Source organism: Geospiza fortis, unplaced genomic scaffold (assembly GCF_000277835.1).
Source record: "Geospiza fortis unplaced genomic scaffold, GeoFor_1.0 scaffold130, whole genome shotgun sequence".
NCBI lineage: Eukaryota > Metazoa > Chordata > Aves > Passeriformes > Thraupidae > Geospiza > Geospiza fortis.
Window position 1 is genome coordinate 14,130,313 of NW_005054300.1, and position 21,876 is coordinate 14,152,188.

Sequence of the window (21,876 nt, forward strand, 5' to 3'; positions counted from 1 at the left end):
CTTTAGCTGAGGTTTCCACACAATCTGTTGTTCTTGTATGTACTGAGAGCTGAAGTATGGTATGCCCCAAACTTGTATTGGTTTTGCAGGGATTGCCCGACATTTTAAGGCAATGGTGGCCACGTCCTAACAAGGCAAAGAGACTAAAGTTATTACTTTAGGTTATTCCCAAAGTATTGTTTTGGTTTTGCTTTCTTAATTTAGCATTTTGAATCCATAAAAAATTTTTGAGGTTTGTGTTTGTAAAATCCCCTTTTTTTTTTTTCAGAGGAATGGCTAATCCAATGGCTATTCCAAGCCTTTTCATCACTGAATGGCAAGTCCATACTCCTGCTTGTAGAGCTGTTGGTTATTGTGCATACATAGAGGAGGAGTATGGCCTGCTGGTTAAAACAGGGAACTACCAGGATACTGAAAAGTGCAATTCCTGGCCCTGTCATATAATTTCCATATGACCTTGGGCAATATATGTCAGATAAAACTTACTTCACAGGGACATAATATAGCTGAACTGATGAGATTGTGGTGCTTTTAAATCTTCTTGAGGAAAGTTACGCAAAAAGAAATTACTACTATAGTAGGATAGTTGTGAAAATAAAGTAGAAGAACTGGCATGATCAGGAGACAATTTATTGACTTTTCTTTCTGGTTGTTTAAAACTTTCCTAACTTAGCTGGGGTTAGAAGAGTGTATGCACTGTGGGTTTGTTTCTGTCCTTGCTGTGCACGTGCGGCTCCCATTAGTGCCAGCAGGAGCCCTGTGCTCGCATCGCGAGAGGAGAATGGACCCCTGTGTGCGTAATGATAAGTTACACAGCATCTTGTGGCTCTGTGTATGATTTCTGATCTATTGTGCCAGAGATACTACAGCATGAGAGAGAGCTGCTGTCATTTTCAATAGGAAGTGAGAACTTTAAGAGCCTGAGAACTGTCCTCTTTTTTGAATAGCACTTTTGCTGCATGAAGTGTAATTTATTTTTATCACAGCAGGCATAAAGCTTCCAGGTTTTCATAAAGAAAAATGATCCGTATAGAGCCCATGTCGATTGAAGCATCATTTGAAAACCTGTAAATTCAAAACACAGCTCTTTCTCAATGCAAAGTATTGTTCCTTTTTTTTTTGCTGCAGCTTTTAATTTTTTTAGTCCTGGCATTTCGTTAGTACTTTAGACGTACTATAAAAAAGTGGTTTAATGTCCATAATTATATTTCTAGCCATCAGTTTGCCTGTAGCAGGACACATTACTTAATTATACTAACCAAAACTTCTTCAGACAGGACTTGCTGGACTTTCAGTATCTTTCAGGGTGATACTTAATTTTTGGATTTTTTTTAAAGCAACAAATGTGTATAAATCATTATAATTTGAGAATAAAGTGGAAAGGAGAGGAAAGGATGGGGTAAGGGGGGGAAGAGAAAGAAATTGTTTGCATCTTGCCTGATACACAAACACAGAAAAAGAAAAGAAAACAAAGGAAGACCAGTTATTAGTCCTACAACTTGTCAGTTTGATTAGTGAATGGTTGCCTCTCTCTCTTCTGAGAAAATACAGCATTTTTAAATGATGTCCATTCTTAAATGTAGAAACTCCTGCATTGTGTCTGTTAATGCATAATTGGACTGTCTTTTAATACAAGCAGAGGCACTTGTTTCTGAATATAAACCCTGCACCTCAACAGGTCAGGAAGATAGTAAAAACCTGTTGTTTGGCTTTGTCTTGGGGAATAATGGAGTCACTAATCTACTTGATCTCTGGGAGTCAGATAAAGAAGAAAGTGAACGATGCATACATTTCAAAGATGGAAGGCACTTGTAAAAGCAATTTCTTTGGAGGGAAAAAGTAGAGCAAAGGCTGTTGGAAACCTTTTAATTAGTACTAATTACCTCAGCAGAAAACGTTGGAAGCTTGAAAGGATTTGTGTCAGCAAGTGAAAGATCAAAGATTGCGACGCTCGCATTTTAATCTGTTGGCTATAAAAACGAATAAGGGGGTGGTAATGGGGCCCATGAGAATGACAACCCAGGTGGTGGAGGCCTTAATCCCTTCTTTACTGCTAGTGCCTGAGGCCTAGTTCCAATTACATAATAAGATGATTTAATTTTTGCTTTAATTTTAACAAAAATTAAGTTTATTTTAGCCTTCAGTAAGGACAAGACAAGGTTTCCAGACAAAATCCTCTCAATTTATTTCTTTTAATGTTTTAAGTCCAAGCCTTTACTTAGCTTTTTTTTTTTTCCCCTAAGTGGCTGAAGCTGCTCTGTAGAAGGCCAGGAGGCAGCAGAGGTGCTTTGATGTGGTCCCTGCAAACAGGGAGGGGCTGGCCGTGGGTCACTGATGGCCACTGTGGCGGCATTCAGGAATCCAGTAGTGCCTTCTCTCTTTTTCTGCCTATTTGTTGTTTGGTTTGGGTTTGTTGTTTGTTTGCTTTGTTTTTTTTTTTAACAAACTGCCTAATTGCGTCAGTAAAGAATATTTTATGGGCATGCTTGCTGTGATATTTCACTTCTGTTTTCTTTCAAAACACTCCATGTGTGTTCACATGTGTGAGGTAAATTACTCTTTTTATTTTTTCCTTTTTTCTTTTTTCGTGGCTTGAGCAGATTATGTGCCCCTCAGAAATCTAACTGTCATCAAATTCCACTATGGACAAAAGAGTGAGCATATGGCTGAGGCTGATGGCTGCAATGTAGGCATGAAATGGATAGATTCATGTCCAGGAATTTCCAGCACTTCTACATGGCCAAGCCCAGCCCTTGTGTTGAGGGGGTGGTAGATGCTTCTTGAAATGGCATTGGGTTTATAATTCAGCTCAGGAAGTCAGGTGTTATCTATACACAGTGAACTGGTAGGAGTTGAGTATATTTTTTTAAGTAATTGGACTTTTACTACAGGTTCTATTACTTATGCTTTGTGGATTCAAGCATGGTAAATTGCAGGCAGTCATGGTTTTGTCTTCACAGGTAATTGGACTAAAAATTTGGAGGTAGTGGCAACACAAATAGTAAGGCCTCTATTCTCAATTAAAACTTTAAATTTATTCATTCAGCAATTAAAGCCTGAAATGAACTTTGAACTACATACTTTATTAAGTTATACACTGGTTTTTAAAATATTTTAATTATGTGAAATCACTTCAGCATCAGGTTTTTATGGTGGATGGCTTTATGCTGATGTGATAGAAAGCAGTATTCATTTTAAAACATTGTTTTGATGGAAGTCTTTTGGTCCTTTGGTAGGTTTTGTATGTATTGGCATGACAGGAAAGCATGAACCAATCTTTTCAGGACTTGGTGATCTTGGAGGTCTTTTCCAACATTAGTGTACGCATGATTCCATGAAAACCCAGGTGTCAGAGTTGCAAACGAAACAACACTCAGTGTTGTTTTCCTTTTGCTTGCCTTTTCCTAATCTATGGAGTGTCTGTTGCCTATAACCATGCTTAAAGGAGGAGCTTGCATTGAATCTCATCCTAGGGCATGGAAAAACACCTCGACTGAGACCTGGGTTTCTTTCCAGATCAATGTAGGGGAGTAACACAAGCCTGTTTTTTTGGGGAGTGGCTCTTTCCTGTAAGGTTGCTCCAGCCTCATCACGGCAGGTGACTGTCCTGGTGAAGCTGCTCAGGAGGACCCAAGGTGTTTTCTGTTTCTCCAGAAGGTGTTGGGGAAAAACCCCCCAGTTTAACCAGACAGATTGAATTAACAGATTATATGGAAGTATTTTGAAAATCAAAAAGACACAGGAACATGCTTATCTCTGAATTTGAACTTATATATCAAAATTTTTGCAGGATTACCATAAGGCCCAATAACACAAAAAAGTTTTTCAAACAATTAATACTGAGCAGTTACCGTGTAAAAGTGCTTGACTGAGTGTAGCGTGTGGTAACAATTCCCAAAAGCCATGGGGTGTTTCCTTGCTTTCTGCTCTTTGCAAGAATGATTTATGAGTTTACAAGTTCCTTCCCAAACTCTATAATTGCCCTGACAGTTTCCCAGGTGGACTATATCCAAGTTGGTATAAAGCAGTACTCATTGCAGCTGGACCTTCTAATTCATCTTGAGTTAGGTATGGGACTTATTGTTCCTTTTGTCTTTATTTAGATTTTTTTTTTACCTCTTGAGAAACACCGTGCCAGAGTAACTGGTACTACATTCCCTTGAAGCACCACACATGCCTGAAAGTAAAGCAAAGTTATGTTTGGTAAGACTTAATTGAAAGATTTTCATTTTATGAATGGGAACAAGGGCAAATACAAAACTTGGTCTTTGCATATACTTAGCAGATCACCTTTCCCCTTGTTGAATCCATCTTCTCTAGGATCCCTGGCTTGAATTCCAGCAGGTTCCCCTTCAGGTCCAGGTGTCTTGGCAACTGATCTTAGTCCTACAGTCACTTCTGATTTAGTGCTGTCAGAAACTAGAAACTGAGGTGATCATGTTTGAATATTGTTGGGGATTCTCTGTTTTCTGTCAACTGAGTGGCTCCTCCTTTCCTTGAGCACAACTATTTCTTTTTTCTCCCTGGCAACGTCAAACTGGCCACTTAGATCCCACTCCAGCTGGACTTGTCCTTCTCTGTGGCATTCGTACCTTCTTGCTAAGTGTTACACAAGGCACAAGCACACACTTCACAAATGATCTGTGGTATGCTGCTGGCTTTCTAGAAACAGATGAAACAGGATATAATGTTAACAGTGATGACAGACCCAGTAACACAGTTACTTTGTTTAAACAAGCCCATAAAAAAAGTGTTTCCCCTCTAACAGCTTTTCTGGTGTTGCAAACTTCCACTTGCATAATGTACAATTCACTGGAGATTGTGCAGGCATAAGCAAAAGAAAAAGCTGTCTCTTGCTTGTGTGTACTTGCACTTTAGAGTAAAGCACATCCAAGTGGAAGATTTGCTGTCTAGCACAAGGTAGTCTTGAAAGGATACTGGTTCTTCTAAATTGGCTCAGTCATGCATAGACCTTGTATGCTTTTACCCTAAGTTTTATCAGTCTAATAATCTGTTTGCTGGTGTTTGGGACTGAAATGTCTGTTATGGTAAGGAAATCTGTTACAAACAGGTGCTTGAGTGCAGAAGAAACATGGAATAATAGAGGTGAAAATTTGCCTTGCACTTAGACATCGTTAAAAGATTTTCAAACTGCACACCAAAAGTTAAATTTTGTAAATTGCTACTAAAGTACCTAAACTTACGTTTTTAGGGTACTAAGGCCTTGTGCATTAAAGATACTGATGAGCAAAGTGTTTAGGAAGAGGATATTAAATGCTGCACTGTGATTAATATAAATATTGAAGAATAACCTAGGTCCTTGCTTCAGAAACATAAATGTGTAAATTATTCTTGAACAAAATTTTAAAATATATAGCAAATGAGAAGCATGTGTGAACAATTTCGTTGGTGTAATTTAGAAAACTCTCATTTCAATCATCGGAAGATATGTGGTTTTTGGAAGCTCACCAAGAGTGATTCAGTTACTCATATTTGTTTGAGAAAGGGTGCAGTTTAAGTAGATCTTATTAAAAAGAAAACCCCCAAAACATTAATGCAATTAATCTCATTTCAGTGTTTTATTAAATGTATTTAAATATGCGTTCAAGTATTTCAGAGAAATAAGACTGAGTGTTTAGAAAGAGATGAATGCAGTTGCTATTAAGTTTTAGTTGTCTTTAATCTCTTCCTACAATGGCAATAAAAATAAAAATTTTAAGAGGAATAGTCCATACAATGCATTATTTGGTAGGAATATTCTTAGTCAGCAGAACCGTGTAAGCAGCACATTTTCTGCTTTTCCATGATTTGAGTATTTAAGTCATAAATACTTCCAGTATATTCTAGTAATCTTTGTGTTTTACTTAATTGCATTTAACACCACTGAGAAATCTTTCTTAATATTACTGAATGTGGAAATATCTTTTAGTTGTCCTCTCCTTCTTCAGATTAAAAATCTGAAATTAATCTACTCTATCTTATTTTGCTGTACTGTTCTGAAGTATTCTGATGAGCCTGGATTAGCTGATGTGGCCTTTGGGGAGAGACACATCAAATGTAGGCAGACAGCTCCTGTGTCTGGTAACAAAGACTGAGGAGGTCAAAACTATCCCAACAGGCCTGAGCAGGTCAGTCAGAGGCAAATGTTGGAAATAAGATTTGGTGGGGAGGGGAGTAAGGGGCCTGGGTCAAGTCCTGTTCAAAAAGTCAGCTTTGTCAAAAGCTTCAGTCACATTCTTACCTACAGGCAACCTCCGCTGATCCCAACTCATTAATCGAACTGGAGAGCCGTCTTGACCCTGGCTCCTTCCCTTTGAAGTGTGGTGTCCTCTGCAGCATGAGGAAATAATTTGCTGCCTGATTCAATGAGCCATCAGTAGAGCCAGCAGACCTAATGACATGTGAGAATATTAACCTCCTACCACGAAGAGCTGTGAATCTTGAGAGGCAGTCTATAATTCACCCAGCACTCCTGAGCCTTCCCTTTCTGTCTTATTCTTGCACTCACTTTCTCACTCACGGGGAGAGAGAGGAGAGATCCTCTTGTCATAAAACTTTATTTCCTTCAGTAGTGTGAGCCTTCTGAGCTGCTTGATAATGAGTTACTTTCCTTTTGCAGTTGGATAAAATTTATACTGAAATTCCAGATGTCTGTCTTGCATATAATAATTTCTGTTTAAATTATGACACAGACTACATTCTGACATCAAGAGGGTGGTAATCCCAATACTTACCCAAGCAGACTATTTTGTTTCCTTATTTATTTTTCATCATCAGAGGAAAAAAAGCAAAAGCAGGAGAACAAACATGCATAACAGTGCTGTTGTTCTGTATAAGATGTGTTTTAGCTTTCCTCAATCAGGAGAATCTTTCTGCAATCCTCTTATGTTTGGGGTTTTTTCTACCTATAGGATGAAACAGTTCTGCTTGACCTAGTACTGTGTGTTACATGCACACACAAGGGCGTGTTTCACCCTTTGATTCTTAAGAAAGAAATAGATTGTTGGTATAATCCCACTGCTTTAAAAGTCAGAGCTGGTTTTTCTCTTATTGACTCCTTTAGCATTTCCATAGATTCAGGACTTAATGTCTGGTAAACTTCAGCAAGAGAGACATTGTTATTCATGTGACTAAATAACAAGAAAAGAAAAGCAAAAATGGCCCTGTGTCTATTTACTACTCAGCATGAAAGTGGTGGTGATTACCAGACTGTTATATACCCATATGCAGTGAAATATTCTCAGAATTTTGTTTTGTTTTTAATGTCTTTTCATAGTGCTGATGGGCTGAATTTAGAGGTTATGGTACAGATGGGGAAGAATATCCAACACAGCAAATCCCAGACCAAAATGGCTATTATTGATGGCAACAGTTTTGTATGCGCTGGAAAGGTTTTGGTAACTGTTTTTGCCGTAACTGTAGTGTCAAATTTCTCATCTTTAGTGAAAACATAGTTTGCAAAAGCAAATGAAGTTATAAGCAAGTGTGAGCACTTATGATGGTGAAAACTGTTTCTCCACTGGCAGTGGAAGTGATGTAGCTGTGTGGCCAAAACCTTTCTGTAGGAAATGGGGCCTGAATTCTGTCTTGTTATCATTATAGAGTTATTTTGCTCCTGAGGAGTTTTTGGTAAAAACTGTTGGTGTGTGGTGTGGATCTGTGTACAGACTAAGATACCATGCATGGGGGATAAAGGAGGGAATGGAGACAAAGCAGGGTAGGTAGCAGAAGGAAATAATAAATAAATGGCAGTCATATGATGATTAACAGGTACTACAGTGTCTGTGGTACGCACCTATGTAGATCCCTGTCTTAAAGTTGTTCTAAAGACATTTTTTAACATCGAGGGATTCAGTATTATGTCCATTAACAATTCTCTGCTATCATGCTTGAGCAGTCTATTAGTCGTCCTCACCTCTTATAGCTGGTCACAAAGGCCAGTCCCTTTGCCTCTCTCTGCTTCATCTTTTTTATTAAGTTTATTAAAACTAGTCAGATTATACATTCTTATGGCACAGGCTGCGCTTGGTCCATTCATTATGGTTTCTTATCTTGGCAGGCAATCTGAATTGAACGGCAGCTAGTCCATTATGCACATATGAAGCCCATCACTCCTCCAGCAATGGCCAATTCATCAAACATTTATCTTTTGCCCTCTGAGCAGTGCGTCAATTTGCTTGTCAATCCTCAGCCTTGGTTGTTGTGGAAGATGGGAGAAAAATTACTTTTTTCCCCCTTCCCACTGAACTCTGGTAGTCAAAATGGGCTTTACTCTACTCACTCTACTCCCCCGCTCTCTGTGGAAAAAGGGGAGTTAAGTTACTATCTGAATTGCAGAGTGACAGATTGATCCAAGATACACTAAAGCTTTCATTATGGCACTGCCTTTGCACTTGAATTTGCTCATATTTCCATTATAATACTGGTTTTTAGGGGGTTTATAAATAGGTTCTCCACTTGGCACATGGAGCTGAGAGGAGCTTTTAAGAATAAACATATTACAGGGTTTTAGCTCTTTGTGGGGTTTTTTGTTTGTTTGATTTTTTTAAACAGATTGTTTGTTTTTTAAACATTTTGTAAACCATGGTTATTCTTTTGCTATTTTTAATCACTAATACTTCATTGAATTCTTTCAAGTTCAGGAAATGGCAGTGTTGCCTTTATTTTTTAAATGCCATTTGTTTCATTAGGATTTTTTAATGCCATTTGTTTTATTAAGATTGAATTCCATGTTAAGATTGGGGATAAAGACAAAGCAAGAATCTTTCATTCAAGTTTTTTCTCTTAACTCATTGCTATTCTTCATCAAACAGTTGTAATAATTTTTAGCAGAAGGATGTTTAAGTCTGTACTTAGGAATTTTAGGGAAGTGATGCATAAATGAACTATTAGTGGTGTTTTTTCCAAAATGCCCATTGATAAGCTATGAATATATACAGTCACTTTCTCTCTGCTTGGTAATTTTTTGCACTGTTTTGCAAACTGTATTTTCTTATATGATACTTGTTTGATGACTAGATGACTAAGAACTCATTTTCCAATCCATTTTGTATTATTTTGAAATATTTTATATAGCTTATGTGAAAACTGCCTTCCCACAGGCTATAGTACACTGATTGTCATTTTATTTAAATTTAAACAAAATTGTAACAGTAGTACATATAAAATCTTGGCATGTTTAATCCCAAAGATGTAATATAAAAACTTAAGCAAAAAGCAGTCTAACGTGAAGGATAAAGTTTGAGGTGTATTAATGGGTTATTCTTTTGAGTTTGTGCATTAAATACACACAGTGAAATCTGAAACTTGAAGAGATTCATTAGAAAAGAAATTGAACCCCACCACAGTCAGTTTGGTTGCTAATTTATCTCTTTTGCTTCGTTGGTTGGTTGTTTGTTTTATTGAAGGTTTTTTATGTTTTGGTGGTTGTTGCTGTTTGTGGTTTGATTTTTTTTTTAATAATTTTAGTAGAGTCTAGGTGTGAGAGAATGGTGGTTGAACAACTGAATGGTTGACTGTAATACCTTTTTGTGAGCCCCTGAAAGCTGTAATTGGGATTTGTAGTTTATTTCACCAGGTAAATAATCCACTCCTATGGGACACTGCTCTTCGAGCTTTTTACCTTAATGTTGCAGTTTCACTTAATTTCATGGCAAGATTTCTGACAAACAGACTCTGTTCATCCTTCCCAAACAGATGTGCTTCATTGAGCCTCACCTGAAGGTCTGGTTCACCTTCTGGGAGTGCCCATCTTTTCTTGCTGCCTGTAAGGAGTTGTAAGTAACTGGGCTTCTACAGATGGATGAGATGAATCTGCATTATTGCTTTGCAGACCATGCCATCATTTGAGGAACTGCTGCTTATTAGCAAAATCCCTCTCTCAAGAAATATCTGCATTTCTGTTTTATAATTGGTAGGAATGTTTGTGAAATATTGTAAATGTAACATCTAGAATTCAGGAGACCTCATCTCTTTTTGACTGTTTATTGACTCTAGTTTTGTTTGGGTTTTCTTGGAGGTGAGTGGTGCTTCTAAGGCTTTAGAAGTTTGGACCTCCTTTTTTAGACAATAGAATTTGCTGTGTAAGACTTAGAACAAGACTATAAAAGAACAAATGAATGGTCTGAGTTTTTGTGAATCCCCAACATTTCAATGTGCTTACATCACTCTGGTTTAAGATCATTGTGAAAGATGTTTCATCCCAGGCTTTATTGGTAATAGAGTGTCTCACATAGTCTTGTATGCTTCAGGGTATGAGAAAAGGGAAAAATTGAGGGAATGCTGTTTATTTTCTTGTATGTCTGGAAGAAGTAAATACAGCCTTTATTTGAAAAGATTCAGAAACTTAATGTAGCTCCAATTCATAACAGAAGTTTAATCTTTTCTTTTGGAGATCTTTTTCACAGGTATTTGATGATGCTGCTTGTTAGTATATTTTAATTTCTCTTTTGCCGATCATATTCACAGCTGTGCCTCAAGTTTTACCCTAATAGTTGCTTGCAGATATTTTCCATCTACCAACAGAAAGATGGAAGTGATGCAAAATGCTACCTCTAGATAGTCTGCAAAATACTAACATTTCTTCTGATATTAGACAAAACAAAGCATTTCTTGCTTTACAAATTTTGGATCCTGGAGGGTCTTTACTGTCACTTGCGTGCTTTGTTGCGAGTGTGTGTGTTGTGTCTTGGTCCAGAAGTCATGTCCGAGCTGTCCATTAAATGCGTCATTCTGTTTTCTTTTTGGTTCTATTATTGTGCAGGAAACTGTAAAATCACTAAGTAGATTGGCAAAAAAAAAAAAAAAATCTTTTATTGTTGAATACTGTAGAGGCCATTTTTTTATTCTTTACTTGTATTTTCTCCACCTGATTTATTTTTCTTCTCTCTATATATATCTATCTATATATATAGATATACATATCTCCCCATTTTTTTATTGTGCTTTGTTTAGTTTTGGTGAGGTTAAGTCAAAGGACTCTAGAAGTCAGGAGTTCTGGGTGTTATTTCTTGTCTCTGGGAAAATTGCTGGAGGTCACCTTCTGTTAGTCACTTAACCTCTCTCTGCTTTACTACAAAATGGAATTTTAAGCTCAGCAGGTTTTTGAAAAGTAATTCATTAATGTTTTGCAAAAAAATGCTTTGTAGTCCTTGGCTGGCAGGTGCTGGAGAAATTGGAATTGCATTTCTATTTAAATACTGAAATTATCTAGTAGTAGGGTTCTCATGTTGATTCTGCTCTCCTGTAATCTGTTAAAACATTAAAGGTAAGGAAAAGGTATTTTAAAAAGCTCTTGTTTTGTAACAGCTCCATCTTTAACTTCTGCTAATGGCTATCTCCTGTCAACAATGTGCAAATCAATTTCAAGGCTAAACCTAAACTCTCTCATTTGCATATTGTTAACTGCTCTCTCTTTTCCTGTTAAACAGGAGGAAAAAGTCAATTAGGTATGAGGCAGCTGTCTTATTAATGAAGGGGTGGGATAAAATGTGAGCAACTCTTCTTTTGCAGCATATGCTTCTGAGCAGCTTGTTTTTCTGAACAAGGACAACTGCAGAGTACCAAGTTTTGTCTATTGCTTGTAAGGCTTCTGCTTTTTTTCATTTATGAAATCTCGTATTTTCATTGTCAAATATTTCCAAAATGAAGTTGCTCTTTACTTTCATTGTAACCAAATCCCTGTCAGGCCAGAGGGATCACATGAAATAGTGTAGTTGACAATTACCATGCATACACATACATAAAAAAAAAAAAAACCTCTGTCATGACATTCCTTTATGATTAAAACTTTGTTATAAACCATGAATGAATTATGGAAAAGAAAGCTGGAAGAAATCATACTGATTAGCCAAAGGACTGGGATAAAATGACATTTCTGAGACCTTTATATTCTAAATGATTATTTACTGTCTACTTACAGAGCATCTTAAGTCGTTTTGCAGAGGGAGTCAGTTTCCTGTTTAGCGCAGTGTTTTTGTAAGCTAATGAGGGCAAAGCGTGAGCCATAGGCAATGATGCTGTGATATTAGCTGTGACAGGGAGCTTGATCATAATTATCTTAACGAGGATAGGGTTAATTACAGTGGAAACTTAAAGTTTTTTCTGTTTGAATGAGGCGGCACTGAATACGTTGTGATGTTTTGTCGGTTTGATGTGACTTTGAAAATTGCAGTGGAAATCTCTTGGCAACACTTGCTCTCCTCTGGGAGCAGAGTGTGAGCCCTGCAATGAGGTAACTGAGACGGTACCTGTGGGTGAGATAATGGGCAGCTTTCATGACATTAGAGCAGGGACAAGCAACATGCAATCCACCTTAGTGATGTTTATTAGCCTTTTGAAAGTAAGGGAAACAGCTACTTGCCACCAGCCCTTCAGTGCTGGTTGCATTGTTGTGGTGAGATTGTGTGTTTGTTTTAGTATTCTAACATGGGGAGACATTTTTTTATGCTGTGAACTATGAGAAAACAGTACAGATTTAACTTTAGACTGGTTCTCTTTCTTAGGGGATTTCCCTCTTTTTATATTCATCCCTTAGGTTGCTTGTGCCCTTCTTCCTCTGTTGTGTATACATAGGCATTCCTCTCCTCTTTTGTAATGGGCTCATAAGGAAATACTTAGAGTACATTAATATTACTTGCTCAACCTCATTAAAAATAAAAATGACAGTATTTTGTACCGATTTCTGTCTCAGATTCTTAAAAATACTTTCTCTGTACCAATTTACAATTGCAATCCTTTCTTATTCCCCATCTGCAGATGGGAAAGTGAGGCTCGTGGAAGTTATGGAACTTGCTGAAGTTTGTACTGTACCATAAAACCAGTTGTGTGGATTGTACTTAAAACTTTTACACTTTGGAGTACAACTGCTGGGCAATATTTCCTAATATATTATGATGGTAGAGACTGTTGCATAGAATTCAGTAGGTAGTAACACTGAATGATGGCAAACACATTTTTTCCTTTTTTATTTCTTTGCCACATCTTAACCATTTTTGTTTTGGTGCTTTTCTTAAACAGAAGTTTAAGATGAAAAAAAATTTCCATGAATAGCAAAACAACACATGGCTGTAAATTTATATTAATGGCTACACCCTCTCTCTGTACTGTGGCAACCCCTCCCATCTCCCCGGACTCTGAATTTAGGTGATTAAATCACCAAGTGCACACTGCTCTGATGACATGAAAACAGCAATTATAAGCAACCCCCTGTGTAACATGGCTCCTTTTTAACTGAGCAGCTAATAACATTACATGGCAAAAATTATCAAAACCAGACAGGTGTAAGGAGATTTGCGCACAATTTTCTCTGCCCATCTATGAAACTAGTGCCCTTGTGTTCAGCCCAGGGTTGTGAAAGAAAGGCTGTTTCAATAGGCAACTCCCTCTAGTGTTTCAAGGCCTTTTGTCCCACTTCATGGCTTGTCATTTTGTTTTATGCCTCCCCTGCAGCAGTTTTGGATGTGCGCTTTCTTCTCCTTGCCAGTTGCCAACCATTTGCTGATTCTCATGATAGGAGTATTATATTTGCATAACATAACTCAAGAACAATGTGTATTTTGATGCTGACACTGACCAGAGCCCAAGCAGTGTTTTTCACAAAGGACCTATTAACATCCCATAAGGCTCTGTGGTGCTGACAAGGAGGTGGCCTTCTCTGAACTCTTTTGGCAAGTCAAAGTCATACATTGAAATGTGAGGTTTGGAAATAATCCACTATTTATACAATAAAGAGTATTTAAGGGGAATTTGCTAAACTAGGTTTGTCAAGCTGAAATGAAAACTCATAACAGCTTGATAAACTCACTGCTACTTCCTCCGAGTTTTTCTGCCTTTTAAAGGTACTTGGTGGAAAGCACTGTCTAAGATGTTTGCTGCTTTCTCCTCGAATCTTGACTTTGGCAAAACCGAGTCTGTTGTGACCTTTTGCTGAAACAGCTAGCTCAGTGCAGCATGCTAGAACAACTCTTATTGGTGAACAGTTTATGTAGGCTGAATTGAGGTTTTTTCCCAAAACTGTTGGCTAAAGGCACATGCAAAACGTGTGATTGTTACTGTGGTGATTATTTCAGTAAAATGTAATATAGAGGCCTTTACTTTTTCAGCTTCAGAAATTGTAGTATCAATGCACTGTAACGATATAGAAATGCCATAAGGGTATAGGTGGCAAATTTTTTCATGTCCAGCTGCTGAGCGTCAAAATGGCATAAGTGATAGTTTCCCCTCCCTTTCAAGTCAACAGACTTTGGAATCCTTGGACTGAAATACACTGCTGCAGTGTTGAAAAAATGTTACTTGAATATTCGTGGTTCAGTGTGCAGTGCCCAGTGTAAAGGTCACACACTTGGTTTCTTCGGTTGCTTGAGCTGTCTTAGTGTGATCTGTAAGTGGTCTGTATGGTCTAGCTACAAAAGCAGTATCTTGTTTTCACTGCACAGATGAATGTTACATTGCCTTTTCTAATAATACTTGTGTTTTCCTCCAGTAATTGTATCTGTGGAACATTCTAACAGGGACCTTGGCTGTACTTCGATCTTTGCCAAAAACTGGGGGGAGGGTGAGGAAATCCCCTCAGTATAAATGTCATTGGAAGCTGAATAAGTAGTATAACCTGCATCTCCCTTCTTCATCGCATTCTATAAAACAGCCAGGAGATACAGTGATGATCTTCCCACTGGTAGGCATAGTAGATCAGCTGTCAAGTCATGCAATCTCAGCATATCTTTAGGTGTCTGGTAGGTGAATGAGCTGTGAATGCATGCCTGTGCCTATGCTTTGTATATCTTTGTATATCATGTGTCTTAGTTGATTAATATGTAGGGAGTTTTTTACTGTTGGAATGAGCAAGCATTAAGAGTCAGGCTTGGAATAGATGCCTTAACAAGGTAATGAAATGTTCTTTTTTAGTTTTTGGGGGTTTTTTTTGGTACTTTGCTGTGAGAGGAATGAATGCTTCCAGAACCTTGTTTATTTACAAGCAATCATCTTCACTACCATGTTGTAAAATGCTCCTTTTTAAAGCTGCTCTCTGCAGTGTGACCTGTGGCTTGACAGTGGGACAGTAAGTTCCAAGAAGGAAGAAAGCAAAGGCCTTTTCTGTCAGGAGTAATTCTGCATTTTATTTTGCAGAGAACATTTTATTTTGTTTACATGAACTCAAGAAGCTAATTAGGAGGTTAATAAAAAGGGGGGAAAATTCTTTCTACATTTCCTAATATTGCATGTAAGGTAACTACTAAGAAATGATACTTGAAGTTGTATTTATTATTGTTAGCAGGGCATGATATTTCTTGGCAGAAATGATGGATGACAACTTAAATTTGTGTCCAGGGAATGAAGGTGAACTGTGACAGAGTTATTTATCTTGGGAATGGAGGTTAGGGTCAGGCGAGGCTGGGTGCCTGAAGGCACAAGACATTGACAAATTCATCCTGCAGGCCCCATATCTGAAGCCTTTTGTTTTGGATCCTGGCTACTCACTAAGTGACCCGCATCCTTCATCCTGCCAGCATGTGAAGGATGTGTTGCAGTGCCAGCACTCCCCTTGCCACTAATGCTTGTCATTCACTCTTCTGACAGGCCCAAACCAAAACTATTCCCACTCCTGAAAGGGAAGGTTAAAATATTTATTTCAGCTCATAATGGCCTCCCTGATTTAGTGGAGTATCATTTTTCCTGTTGCCTTTGTCGTTTGCAGGTCACTAGAAGGACTGAAAACATTCAGTTACTTGGAAGAACTGATCTTGGACAACAATCTACTTGGAAATGACCTTCTGTTACCCAGGTTACCCCACCTCCATACCTTAACGCTCAACAAGAACCAAATATCCTTTCAAAGAAATACCTGCAAAATGTCAAATGAGTTTTATGTGTCAGCCAAATTAAAGTATGTGAAATATAGTTCATGTGCCGACAAAGCATTCTCTCGTTTGGCACCTGGAATACTTCATAGTAATTTATTACAGGTCATTCATAAATGAAATGCACCATTATATCTTCCTGTTGCTCCATTTTAGTGAGAGATCTAAGTTATGGCTCTGAAGAAATCTTTCTAATAGATAAAATAGAGAAAGAAAATAATGTCAGTGCTACCCGTGTGCAGCAGTTCCTGTGTTTGCTTGGGGTTCTGTTGCAGGCTGACCTCTAGTGGAATAGAGCGTGCAGTGAAACGCTCTCAGGTTTTAATACTTTAAATAGCTCTTAAAGCATTAAAGTAAAGTAAGATAAAATTACTTAAACCCGTATAATAATTTTAATGATTTTCTCTATTTTCATGAAACTGGTAATATGCACAATTGGCTAGCTGCTATGCAACTGCAGCTGTAAAAGCATGTCGCTCTCTTCTTGGTATTCCAGTTCTGTATAAATTCCCATAAAATGCTTTTCAAATCAAGGTCTTAATGCAGTAAAGTCTTTTGATGTATGACTAAGTCCAGTTGTAACCAATCAGTCACTTCTCCATATGCCTAAAGTTAGTGCCTATTTCTATTTATTAAGAATAAATATGTCAACATTTGTCTAAATACTCTGCTGAATCAGAGCCCCTCGTCTGTAGGCTTACGGATAATGGTCTGTAAAAACTAATTATCTGCAAAGTCTATGCACGTAGTCTCGATTATTTTCTCAGACTTTGACTCATCTGGAGATTTGAAGATGTGTAATGTATGATTTTGGAAAAGTGAAGGGTGATCAAACTGTGGCCAGAAGGCCAGCGGAGGCCTGCAGAGTCTTAGGGCACAGCCCGCCAAAGCCCTGGCCTTGTAATTGCAGTGTGAGGACAAGACTGCTCAACTGCAGGCTTTTATTGCAGACAATGTAAACCGAGAGCAATTTACCTCCTACTAAAGTAAAATCCTCCTACTGAGGGGAATAAAAATAACTGCAGGTTCTACCATTTCTGCACTTATTTTTGAGTCTATAAATAAATAAAAATCAGCAGAGTAACTTTCTTTCTTGGAGCCATGGAAATTTGCCAAGACTGTCTCCTGAACAGTAACAATCATTACTGTACTAGGTATTTGGCTAGATTTATGGTTAATACAGGGTATTATGGGTTGGATTTGAGTAACTGGTTTTATTGTTTTGTCGTTTGCTGCAATGGTAAAATCTAAACTCGTGAAGAATGTGCAAGGACATTTTTGTTGTGGTGATGCCACTTACAAACCATGAAGTGTGACTGTGGCCATAAGACCAAAAAGCACGTAAGTATGTTTGTCCTATGGGCAGCAGTCCTGGAGGAGTTTCACACTTCCCAAAAAGAGGGCAGAGGTACTGATACTAACTCAGTGAACAAAATCAGAGGGAAAAAATTTATCCTGTCAGTAGTAATCTTTTAGTAGTGAGAGTTTCTGCTGGTCCTACAGACAGACTAGAATAGTATTATCAAGTCAGTAAGCTCTCAAAGTCAATGATAACATGACAAGAAGGATTTGATGTGTCCTGGGATTTTTTTTAATTTAATCTAAAAACTATGAAGTTAGAGCTTTGAGAATATTGAGGTACCCAGGTTGTAGAAAGAATATATGCATTTTGTAGTGTGCTACAAATAACTTAATAGAGGAGTTGCAGAAATAGTTGTGCAACACCTATTGTATACAAACTGGCCAGAGAAGAAAAATTAATTAACTTCTGTCCATCATTAACATCCTGAGCCCTGGGGAGCAGTCATCTCTTGTAGGGAGGATACATCAGTCTACAGAAGCACAGAGACCTTCCAGATTCCTCTCCTCCATGTTAATGCTGTGTTTGAAAAAGGTCTTATTTGAACTTAAATCACTTCCTTTAATGAATTATTTCTCTATAGAATTCTTCAAAAAATGTTAAGAAAAAAATGTACATTTAATAGGATAATGAAATACATTACAGAAAAGATTGTTCAGTATACGACAGTAGCCCTATATAAAGGACAATTGAGCAAATAATACTGGTCTAAAATAAAACTTCAGTGGGTGCAATATTGCCATGTATGCATAAATATATACAGAGAGAGAGTGAGAGAGAGATGATAATAAACAAAAAGCCAGACTGACCCCTTTGAAAATTGGATTAGCATGTAAACTTTAGAACACATATGAGAGCTTTCCTGAGTATCTCTTAATATAACTGTACTCTTCTCTCCTTTTATTCTGGCTTCATTTTGATCCACATCCTGTTTTGATAGTTCTGATAAGAGCTTTCTACTCCTTTTGCATGGTTCACTTATTATGTGGCATTGCATGTGTAAATAACATTTGGGCCCTCCTAACATAATGTCTGGATACTGTACAAATGTGAAAGCTTATCTCTAAATCAGGCAAAGACTAAGAACAATCACCTGGTATCTTTTTCTTCTGGTTGCCTATTTCAGTTACAGTCAGGCCACTACCAATTTTTCTGCTACAAGTGGAAGAAACAAATTAAAATATAACAATCAAAAAAATGTCTTATTGCTCAACTTTTCTGTAATGTATAATCTGTTTACAATCTTTTAAAATACAGTCTATAAAACAGAAATACCTAAAGGAGAGTCGTCAACACTGTGCAGTGTTGGATTATGTATCTAACATGCTTTATTTCATGTATATAGTATGGGGTTTTTTTAAAAGTCTGATTTGCTTTGGGAAACATATCTTAGTTTTTTTCTCACACACAGTGGACAGCAGAAAGCAGTGCAGATCAGGATGGATGGGGTAGATGGGAAGCTGCTTTTGGAGAAGGACTTATGACTGCAGTCTCTATTCTTGTAATGGGATGCCTCATTTCTCCTTTTAAGTGTGTTGACTAGATACTACGAATCAGTCAGGAAACTTCTAAATAGATTTATTTCTCTGTGGGTGCTATAGCAGTGTGAGGATTTGTGCCTTTTCACTGTGCTGATCTGGATCAGTATGGAACAATATAGTATGGACTTTTCAATTTCCTTTACATTTCAATCTTTATATTATTTGTCAAAACTACTCAAAAGGGCAGCTTCAAAATTTGACAAACTATCAAAAGATAGTTTATCAAATATATGTATATATTATGTACATATATATATACACACATGCCTGTATGCTGAAAATTAGAAGCTGTTCACTGCTTCATTTCTAAACAGACAAGTCTGATAATGAACCAGATCTTTGTAGTAAAACTTCATTTCTCTCCTTAGTCCAGTAAGCTGTATACTTAACATACATTCTATATACTTTTGAGGAGCTGGTACTAAAATTTCTCGAGAAAAAGGTGTTGAATGTAAATGTAGCACAGAGGGAGGAGGGCCATGAGGCTGGTGAAGGGCTTGAGAGGAAGCTGAATGGCAGCCCAAGTCCCTTGGTCTGTTCAGCCTGGACAGGAGGAGACTGAGGGCAGACCTCACTGCAGTTACAGCTTCCTCTGAGGGGAAGACAATGGGCAGGCACTGATCTCTGCTCTGGGGTGTCAGTGACAGGGCCTGAGGGAATGGCCTGAGCTGGGCACTGGAACAGCTCCCCAGGGCAATGGTCACAGCACCAGCCTGACAGAGCTCATGGAGCAATTGGACAGTGCTCTCAGACACTGGGTGTGACTCTTGGGGATGTCCTGTGCAAGGTCAGGAGTTCAATTTAGTCATTCTGGTGGCTCCCTTCAAACTAACATATTCTGTGGTTTTATAACTGAATATATTTCTAGGTTTTGAAAGGTTTAGGGAAAAAACAAAATATTTCATACCATGGGAAATCTAGAACCAGGCAGAATGTCCATAATAGTATGTACATTTCTTATGGCAAGAGGAGCCGATTCAGATTTAAATATTATATGTTCTTGAGTCTTTGAAAGCAGCATATATTAAGTACCTCACCTGAATGACATACCAGTAAGTACTTCTGGAATAATTTGTCTTCACACAGGTCTCATAATAATCTCTAATATTTACAGATTTGCTTATCACCAAAACTATAGATTGTAATTTATTTTGCCTCTGTGCTTGTTCCTAAATTGTCCTCAAGTGCCTGAAGACACAGAAGTCCCAGTCTGACCAGAACCTCATTATATTAACTGCTGAAGACTTGATGTTTAGATTGAGTGAATACTTTAAAGATACAAAATTTCTCCTATTATGCTTCGTTCCCCATTCCCTCTAAACAGACAACTGAAGTGGTACAGAACTCTTCCTACACAGGCTTCTGAGTTCTCCACACAACAACTGTGGATTTAGTGAAATCTGTGTGGCTTGTTAGAGAACTTCTGTACCTAATGAGCCAAGAATCTTTCTTTTAGAAAAGAAGATTATTCTAGATTCTTTCCCTGAAGTAAAAATTAAGTCATGTGAAGGCCATCATGGAGGAGAGAAGTAGTCTTGTGTGCACCTTCCATACATCTGTGGAAGAGAGTAGTAGTCCACAGTCCAGGTGATTCCTTATGCTGTTCTACAGCAGTGCTTGCAGGAGTTGAGCGGCATATATCAGAACTTTTTTAAAAACAGTGATCTGCTACTTTAGTTTTGTCTTTGTGATGCTTTGTTACTTAATAACATTGAAACGTAGTCTTCAAATCTGCAGCCTTGGAACCATGGGGATTCTAAAATGCCTTTAAGAGCACTGGCAACTCCAGCTACATAAAGAAAACTAATGCTGCTCCAGTAGGCAGAATGGGATTTTTTTCCCAAATATTCAGTATGCAGGAAGCTCTCCATGAGATATATGGACTTAGTTAATTACCATCCACTCTGCACCTTTTTCTTCTTGAGCAAAGTGGTTTCAAAGTCAGTGAGCAAGGCCTTATCTCGAGGTCCTATCTCCCTACCAGACAGGGTTCAAGCCAGAATGTGGCATACAAATGACTGTGTGTGACATCCTATTGCACACAGAGAAGAGGGAGATGTATACTTGCATATTGCAAGCTATTTCTGTGGTTATCCAACCTTGAAGACCTAGCACATTCTAATGGAAAAGCGTTCAGGTGGCAAAGATCTTTTCATAATGCATTCAGAGCAGAATTGGTAACTTCTGATTCAAGGCTATTTGTGTGTGGAACAGCTTGTGATTGCTACATCATGTTTGTGATAAATTTAATTGAAGCAAATGTTTCAGCTGGGAATAAGTATAGGTATCTTGCTCCTTTATGACTCTGGTAGAGGTGTCATTCAGCTGTTTTAATGTGAGATTGATTGCAGCAACTGCATGACAGATGATTAGTTGGCAGAAAACTTTTGAATGACAGTTTTGGGACTTTCTATGTGATGATCTGGAATTCTGCATGATATCCCTGATATTCTCATGTACATATTTCAGAAATATATTGAATGTATGCTGATTGCTCTTTACTGTATCTCCTTGCTTCCAAGACCTTCCAAAAGCTATAGTCAATGAAATTCATTAACATGGGAAGTTCTCCTGCAACTCTTTTGGGGAAGTGGAATGACTTTTTGAAAGATAATGGTGGAGCAACTTGGAAAGCACTGCGAGAGAGAACAAGAGTGGTTACTTTTCTGTATTTGAGTGTGTGACTAGTAGAAAGAATTGCTAGTAGACAAAAAGGCAACAGAAAGAAATTCCAGATTCTCTTGCATATGTCAAACTATATGTAAAAAGTAATTGTATGGTGACATAGGAAATGTATAAGTTTGTTTAGACAGAATAAGTTAATTTGGAAACTTAGCATAGATTATGCTTCTGCATGGGTTTGACCAGCAGTTTTTCCCAAGAACAAGTGTGAATATGGTTATACCAATAATACTGGTAAGGAAGGAAGAAATGCTCTGGTGTTTGGGGATGGCCAGCATTAGTGTTCAGTACCTAAAGCATCTGATCCTTGTATTACTCTCCATAGAGGGTCCATGCAGTGTCTCTGCCCTGGAAATATACAGAAAAGACATAGCTAAAGAATATAGAACAACACAGAAGTCTGGAATAGAGGAACTCATAAGATGTCATGCAGTAG

At 37.8% G+C, this 21,876-nt stretch overlaps 1 protein-coding gene across 1 annotated transcript in view; it reads left to right on the plus strand.

Moving 5' to 3' along the window:
* The window catches only part of LRMDA (leucine rich melanocyte differentiation associated), a 636,729-nt gene that overhangs the window by 354,327 nt on the left and 260,526 nt on the right, over positions 1-21,876 (plus strand). Inside the window, exon 6 of the mRNA XM_031061803.1 lies at positions 15,695-15,821. Coding sequence (XP_030917663.1) covers positions 15,695-15,821 — 127 coding nt within the window. The remainder of the gene's footprint in view (positions 1-15,694; positions 15,822-21,876) is intronic.